This window comes from Gallinula chloropus (assembly GCF_964237585.1).
Source record: "Gallinula chloropus genome assembly, chromosome: 3".
Taxonomy (NCBI): Eukaryota; Metazoa; Chordata; class Aves; order Gruiformes; family Rallidae; genus Gallinula; species Gallinula chloropus.
Genome location: NC_140087.1, coordinates 49,753,520 through 49,762,232, shown reverse-complemented (window position 1 = coordinate 49,762,232; position 8,713 = coordinate 49,753,520). Strand labels below are relative to the sequence as shown.

Genomic DNA, 8,713 nt, shown 5'->3' with positions numbered 1-8,713 from the left:
TCCCGGCTCCTCCCGCAGCTGCTGTGGGGGGCCGGCCGGCCGGGCGACGCGAGAAGGCGGCAGGGGGCGGGGCGTGAGAAGGAGCGGGGCGGCCCAAGGGCGGCAGCGGGCGGGGCCCGGCGGCTTTACCAACCGGAGGGCGTCACCGGCAGTGGCCCCTGTTAGGAGCCAGGGGGCTGTTCCGCGGTAGCACCGAAGTGAGCTCGCCAGGGTGCCCGGCGGCCTCCGCTGGACCGAGCGGCAGTGAGGCGGGTGGCCGGCAGGGGCTGAGCCCGGCCCTGACACGGGAAAGAAAACCGGACCTGACCGGGGTAGGGAACGTCCCTCCTGGGCACCTCAGGCGGGAGACGACGGCCAGAGCCCGAGGCAGCAAGCAGCGGCGGTTCCTCCCTCGTTCCCCCCCTCCATTCAGCCACCTCTCGCGTAGGGAACCAGGTTTTGGACAGGCGGGTTATTGCCGTGCCCATCCTTCGCTACCTTTATGTTGTGCCCATATGTGCAAGAAGTGACAACAGGCTTTTTTCAGCCACTGCCGACTTCTGATACCCCACAGGTCATAGCAAAAAGTCTCTCTGCTCAACTTCTTCGTTTTGAGCCTCCTTTAAGTTTCTCTTCGTGCTTGCTTCTTGATGGTTGGGAAAGAGACAGGGCAAGCAGAAAACTCATTCCCTGCTAAGCACCCGCATACCACTGAAACCGTTAAAGACCTTTGCCCTATCCTCCTCACTTAACAGTGCTTTCAAGCTGACAAACCCTTGTAGACATAGGCATTCCCAACACGATCCTTTTGACCGGGAGCTGGGGAAAAGAGAGGCCAGGACTACTTGGAGCATGGATGCACCATTGGTTTGTACATTAGCACAACAGCATTTTCTGTTCCATTCTGGTAAAAAAGTAAAATATTTGTAGGTAGAGTTTGAAGGTGCCTTTCCAGAAGAGAGACATAATCTAGAGGAGAGACATATTCTAGAACAGAGACGTAATTATGGCCATAGCCATAATCTTGAGAAGTAACTAGAATGATGGAATGAGTAACTAGCAAGGAGAGGAAAATTACTGGAAATATAGCACATCACAGAATCTCCTGAGTTGGAAGGGACCCATAAGGATCATGGAGTCCAACTCCTGACTCCATACAGCCTGCCAAGTCAGAGCCTGTCACTGAGTGCATCATCCAGACGCTTCTTGACCTCAACCAAGCTCCGTGCTGTGACCACTTCCCTGGGGTCATATGTAAGTGTAAAGGGATGCACAAAAATACCAGTCTATCCTAGTTAAAGTCAATTATGGTTTTTGTGGTAACTATTACTACTTAGGCATTTTGTGTTACTGCAGGTAGGTCTGCAAGAACATTGACTCAGCAGTCAGTAGCAATCCAAACAGTAAGTAGGATGCTAGTTCCAGGCTGTATCATGTTTGAGCATTCTTACATTTTCAGTGCCTTTGCCCTTGGTCTCAAAAGGATGAAACAGAATGGTAAGTACCAAAATTTATGGAACAGCTCCAAAAGAATCCTCCAGAGCTTTTCAGCACAGAGAAAACTGAGAAGGTACTAGTCTCTAAATTAATGGGTTGCATATAGATACTGATCCACTGCTGCTTTGACTGTAGAAAGTAAGGGATACCAAAACCATCAAGGGATAGGTTCAAGGAAAGAAAAGGAGGTAGTTTTTTCACACAGCAAGCGGTTAAACTAAAAAACTGGAAGTTGCATTCCAGAACTTTGTATGGTTGGACTTGATGATCTTAAAGGTCTTTTCCAACTGAAACCATTCTATGACTCTATAATCAAGTCCATTAATTTACAAATTAGTAGAAGAAAGCACTATTACTGGCTAATGTAAATGAATCTGTGGCTTAGGAAGTCCTTGAAGTGCAGATTCTGTTTCCACACAATTTCAATAGGACCTTATCTCACAGCCCCATGGGATTGTTATGGCTTTCTGACAGGTACAACAGATGGACTTGATCGCAAGGCAAAGGCCTAACTTTGTGTTTGAGGTGCTGAAACTATTTGGAACTCCACAAATGCCTCTAATGTGAAAATTCCTTAGTGTAAAACTTCCCATGACTGCAAACTGTTCTTTACCCATAGTATTTTCTGAACTGCTCAGGTCAAAGGTCAGAGGACAACAGTATTAATTCCTACTCTCAGGGCAAAAACCCACCTTACTATAATATCAAGACATAAACTAATGTCTCAAGGACCAGCATATGGAAGAAATAAATATAAGCATTTAAGACAATACCCATCAATAGGTTTAAAATTTTTTATTGTGCTGCCAAGAGCCAAATTACAAGAAACCGCCTTACAGTTAAAAAAGTAAACAAGCAATCTGCTGAACCGCAGTGCACTCCGAGTGCCACATATGCATCTATTTTTCAGAAAATTATATCTGCATTTCTCTTACAAGAGCACAACAGGAACCAAAGTAAAAGAGTGTAATGGATACAGCACATAGGATAAATCATATCTTTAAAATAATAATAATAAAATAATAATAATAAAAAACATTTTACACCATGTCCTATTATCCTAGTATTTTCAGAATATGGCCTTGATTGTAAAACAAAAGCAAGCATTTACAATTTCTGGATAAAGACTGCTTACTCTTAATGCAAGGAATGGATGTTTTGTCTTGACAAAAATCTTCGTGGTAACTGGACAGAAACATCTCTGTTTCAATATCAGATTGAGTACAAAACGCTGGGGAGACTACGTTTTTTCTTCTTGGTTTGAAACTGAAGTTATATAAACAGAAAAAATGTTGACCCTTAATGATACACTTTTTTATTTTTTTGATGCGAACAGCTAGAACACCTTTTTGATATTCTAAAACAAAAAAATGGTTAATCTTCAGATTAATAAATTAGGTCATTATAATAATAAATTAGGGTTTTTTTTTTCAGTTTTAAAGTTCAGCAATCTCTGACCAAGTATTTACAACAATACTTGAGAGTTCCTTTACAAAAAAATACATTTTCTTTTCACATTAAGCATACTGGGTATCTGTGTCTCTTATGACAAGCATTTGTAAAAGAAAAAAGGCAATGCACAAATGGGTAATTAGTATAAAAGTGCCAAGACCTGTTTGGAAAGTTAACATTGTATTATACAGTCAGAGTTATAAATGAGGCAAGCTACAACAAACTTCCAGCTTAATGTGGACAATATTCCAGTAGTTGTTTCAAACAATTGTTTGAAAAAAAAAAAAAAAAGAAAAGAAAAAGGAAAAAAAATTTAAAAGAAAATCCAGGAGCCGATGGTGTTATTCTGTGGAGCTGATTAGTGCTGCATGTATATTTTCATCAGTGTCTCTAGCCAATGCATTCATTAAAAAGCCTTTTTAAGGCTTAGCAGGAAAAGAAAAATAAGAAACACCCTGAAATGTAGCAAGTAGCAAGAGCAACGCTTACTGCTATAACCGTGCACGTACTGTACACACGCAAACACAAGAGTGCACACACACACACGCACGCGCGCACGCAAACAAACACGTTCAAATCAAACCAAATCGTAGGTAGAATGAGATGCTCTTTTCTTGTCTTTCCTAAACTCACAAGCGATTAAGCATTGATATGGAATGCCTGTTTATCTGTTTCTGCTCTGGGTAAAATCTCTCTCAGATAAAAATACATTCAACAAGAAAAAAAATAGAAAAAATATATACTGTATACATAGCATTTTATATATACAGTATATATATGTATAGTGTATATACACATGCACGTATATATACATATGTATACCTACATGCATTTGTATATACATATATATACACAAACATACAAATACTTTTTGTTGTTTTTAGCATAATTATATTTACATAAATATTCCTATAATGCTAAAGTTTAAAGAAGCATGATCTCCTTTTTTTTCTGAGCTTCAAAAAAGGTGCTTGAGTAATATACAATTAAAATTAAGCAGCTTCCTAGCATGGAAGTAGTTTCTAAATCTGCATACCAGTAAATAAGAACATCAACAAGAAAAAAAAAACAACCTTAAAACAGTCTCTTTTTTTTTACTCTCTTGTAAGCAAGAGCTTTGTCCAACAAAAATATTTTTCCTTCTCCTGTATGAACAACCAGAGATCGATATAAAATAACAAAACAAAACCACAACAGACAAAAACAAACAAACAAAAGCCCCTGGAACTGCATGGTGTTCTTGACTTTTCCTTCCTTCCTTCAATACTGCTGTCAAAAGATCCAGTGCTCATATCAGGAATTACTTAGGCCTCAGTCATTTGCTAACTCTGCCAAAGTCTGGCTAATCTAGCCAATCAGCTTTGAAGAAAACAAAAATAAAACCAAAAAGCAGCACAAGGTATAATTTTATACATCCTTAATAAACCCACCCTTTATCTTCTGCTATAACCTCTTCCTTGCTATGTCATTAACTACTGCAGCTTCTCATATAGAAAAATATTTGCAGCTACACCACACCTGTGATGTGACAAATTCTGTTCTAGGAGTATATTACTGTAGCAACAGCTGGAAAAAAAAAATCAGACCTTTTAATTATGGTGGTTTTTTTTTTTTCCACCGGGGCTTAGGCTTTGCTGCAACAGATGCAATTTCAGAGCAGCAAGAAAAAACTATCCCGCTGCTCGGCAGTATTCTTTAGTCCTTTTCTTCTCCAGCCAGGCATGATCACCTTTTCTCCTCTGAAGCTTCCTTTTACCTCATTGCCTACCCCTAGCCCCTGATTCCCCCTCCCAAAAAACCCTCTATAGCTATGTTACAAGCAAATACATCTTAACAAGTTTTAAAACTTTGGTTCTAAGAAAACACTTGGTCAGTTATCTCAAGGAAAAGTGGGAATGCTTTTTCTGGCACATTGCAGGAGTCAGAGCTCATCCCAGTAAGGTCTTAGAGCTGTACATGTAGTCACAAATCCAATACAATCCACTAAGCAAGTGCACAATTCTAGTTTTATTTTAATAGCAGACTTAGTCTCTCTCTCTCTCCCCCCCTCTTTCTTAAATCCTTGGGTAAGGGTGCAATTCTTCAAACTGTTTGATAGAAATTATCTGCCTGTAGGTTGTTCTGTTTCTGCATGCTGTAAAATCCACTGTATCTTGAATCTGGGTCTGCAATTCTTAGCATCCTCTGAGAACTGTCCACCTGGACCATGGTACCTTTCTTGCAGTCCACATATACCAGTTGATTGTTCAGGCAAGAAGGCTGTTAAAACAGAAATGGGAATATTGAATCAGTTAAAAAATGTTTGTACTCCAACCATAATTAAAATAAATGTTCATGGTTCAAGTCCATACACACAAACCAAAATCAAACTGCCCACGAAAGAGCCTGGACTTTCGTTAAACTTGGCGAAGGCCTATGCCAGGCACCCTAACAGATAAACACCCTCTTCTGAATCACAGGCCTATGCCAGGCACCCTAACAGACAAACACCCTCTTCTGAATCACCATCTAACATCATCTGCATGGAATCCTGGGATTCCCATATCCAGTCCTACCACTCCTCTGCTGGAGAATCCTTCATCTGAAAGATTCTGCAGTGAGAGGAAGGTGAAACAATGTTGGGTGCACCCTACTTTAAAGGTTTATGGTCTAAGTATGGAGGACAGGCAGCCAGCACACTCTATGGACACACGTGAAGTTAGTGACAATGAGCATACTGTAAGCCTGCTACAAATCTTACCAATTCTGGCTTCTACTGGCACAGCTTCTTTTTCTAAGATTTAAATCGGGAGGGGTTTTATGATTCAGTAACCCTTATTGCAAAAAGTGTTGTGGGGTTTGGTACTTTTTTCTTTAACCAGGTATTTATTATAAAACATTACTGCACAGTGGTTTACATTTGGCTCTTCAGAAGTCTGTGGGCAGGATTTGCAAAGAAGTCTTGCTGTTCACTAACGTTAATGGAACCAGGTCTAGACATTAGCAATCCATCTGTAATTTTAAAATTATTTTCTATAACCTTTCTTTTGATATATGATTTAAGCACAGTTGTTAATTTAGTCCAGCTATTCAGTAAAGAACATTTTGAACAGAAAGAAACAGGCCAAAAGAGGCCCACCAAAATTCATTACTAGGAACCATCAGTAACCCAGCAAGGAAAAGGAGAAACTAATGTGTGACACCAAGTTGAAGACACCTGAAAAGGAAGCTACATTGTGAGAGAGACTCTCACACGAATCTGAGTTTCAGTACATTCACGGTCTTGCACTGAATCTGTAGCTTAAAGTGAGTTTTCTTAGCATATGGATGATGCCGTTTGCTGACACTGAATAAATGTGTCAGCAATAGAAGCGTTTGAAGAAAATTATGTTTCATAAGTAAATAAAGTATGGAGAATTATTGATTATGGTTTCACAGTTAGAAAGTTGTGATTTTTTCACTTCAGCTTCAAGTATTTTGTCACATCTCAGCCTTTCTGAGAGTTTAGGAGTGAATGCATCAGTTAAAATTGATGCATTCTGCAAGGAATTGAGAAACTGGTATCGCTTTCTTGTCTTGAAAGACTGGAAGTGCAGTAACAATGATTCTTAATTCTCCCAGTTTAGTTACAATTGAATTCAACTTTATGCTCTGACTGCATTTGTAAAGTTTTAGGAAAAGACTTTTTTTTTTAAAAAAAAAAAGCTCTGCAACAGTGACAGAAAGAATGCAGACACTTCACGAGTGAAGGAGAGTAGAGTTAGATGAAATATTTGCAAGAAATTCTTGACTGCAAAGGGGGTGAGGCCCTGGCACAGGCTGCCCAGAGAAGCTGTGGCTGCCCCCTCCCTGGCAGTGTTCAAGGACAGGTTAGATGGGGCTTTGGGCAGCCTGGGCTAGCTGAGGGAGACCCTGCCCACAGCAGTGGGATGGGACTAGATGGTCTTTGAGATCCCTTCCAAACCAAATCAGCCTTTGACTCTATTCATTATTTTAAAGTTACTATATTACTCTTCTATAGCTGGAACTGAAGTAAAGATGCTTTCAGATTGTGTCACAAGTACGGACGAAATCTGTTTGATTGGGATAATGATAAATTGGGGAACTGATATAAATGGCATTTGAGTATGGAGTAAGGACATAGTCTGCTGATGGAACTATTACTCAAAGCAAAACAATGCTTTTTTCACCATTCATTTCCAGCCTACCTGCTTTTTCCTTTTTTTGTTAGTCTCTGAATACTTAATAGGTAGATATTTCCTGAGATGTCTCTTAAAATATTAATTCCAGAACCATGTGATCCTGTTATTAGAAAATGTGCTAACCACTGCATTACCTGATGTCAGATGATACTTTTAAAGTGGATGAAATTTAAGAAAGCAAAAACACTCTCTTATGAGTTTGATTGCAGAAAAGAGAACTGCATGCATTACAATTGCATGCGAGAATTACACATTCACAGAGTTGGGTTGTTTTTTTGGTTTGGGTTTTTTTTTGGTTTTGTTTTTTTTTTTGTTCAGCTTGATTTGTATCTAGTGACAGCTCATTGCTGTTTTTGATAGTGAAAAAATAATTTAGGAGACTAAATAGGACCGACTAGTATGAAATGGATTAAGACATTAAGAGAACATTATTCAAGAGAATTCAGATGATGTGAACACAATTGCATCCTACACAATATTCTAGTTAATCTTGTCTCCCAAAAAAAGCAAAAGCCTGCAGACTCACGGCACCTTTGTTGGAGCTTTGTAGCAGGACACTGGAATCCACTGCTTTTTCTGATTGACGAGCAGAAGGATGATGATCAGTAACAGCGCTATCATGATCGGAATTGTCACCAAGGCAACCGAGCTAGCCGACGCATCTTCACTGGGGTGTGGGCCACTGCCACTTCTGTACTCTCCCTGGAGATGATTCATGTCTGCAAGGCAAATGTGAGCACTCGTTAGTAATTACACAGGGGCCTTTACCATAAAGAAGAATATAATTATAAAAGTCCCAGTCATGGATCTTGCCACTCACATGAATTTGGACTTTCCCTCCTGAAATGTCATCTTATCCATATAAATTAGAACTGAAATGTTGTATTTTATATAATGACTATATTAGCTGGGAGAAGGCCATGAAAAAGAGAGGAAATAGGATGGAACCTAAAGCACAGTAATAACATATTTCTCAGTTGCTTTTGTATCACCTTATCTGATCACAACAAATTCTCACTTGTTAAAAAATAAAATAAAAATCAGCTTGTGTTTCTGTGCTGAGGAAAACCTGGAAGTCTCAGGGTGAAAGCCTTTTTTACAAAAACCCAAGACAAACCAAAAAGCCTGTAAGACGATTCTGACATGTCTGCTCTCTCATTTGTTGAGAACACATAACAATACTTGTACCACTCAGCCTGTGAAAACAGACTGCTGGCAGCCTACTGTACTGTAGCAAGTTTTGCACATAATTGCAAAGAATGGTAATTTTCAGTGACATATGCAACCTTCCCACACGGTTTGCAGTGTTTGTTTATAATCCCCAGCAAGGATAGTTGCAACCCAGCTACTAATGCCTGAGAGGAATGAAAATGCTGTAATTACAGAAGTCTGAGCTTACGATTTCGTAAAGCAGTCGCATCTTACTTATTTCTCCTAGCCACCAAACAATAGTGTGCTATGAGAACATCCTCTTGGATTTAAAAAACAACAAAAAATTATATATATTTATTCTTTTTATATAAAACATATGTATATATAAGTGTAGGTAGCTCTTCAATCAGAAATGGTTAATAGAGACTGCCTCACACAGCATTGTCCCTATC

General features: G+C 39.5%; 1 protein-coding gene across 1 annotated transcript in view; it reads right to left on the bottom strand.

Annotated features, from left to right (window-relative positions):
- Positions 1-4,995: 4,995 nt before the first annotated feature.
- Positions 4,996-8,713, bottom strand: part of CRIM1 (cysteine rich transmembrane BMP regulator 1) — a 179,207-nt gene continuing 175,489 nt past the window's right edge. The window contains exons 16-17 of the mRNA XM_084261363.1: positions 7,641-7,828; positions 4,996-5,187 (exon numbers count right to left, since the gene is read on the bottom strand). Coding sequence (XP_084117489.1) covers positions 5,011-5,187; positions 7,641-7,828 — 365 coding nt within the window. The 3' untranslated portion in view covers positions 4,996-5,010. The remainder of the gene's footprint in view (positions 5,188-7,640; positions 7,829-8,713) is intronic.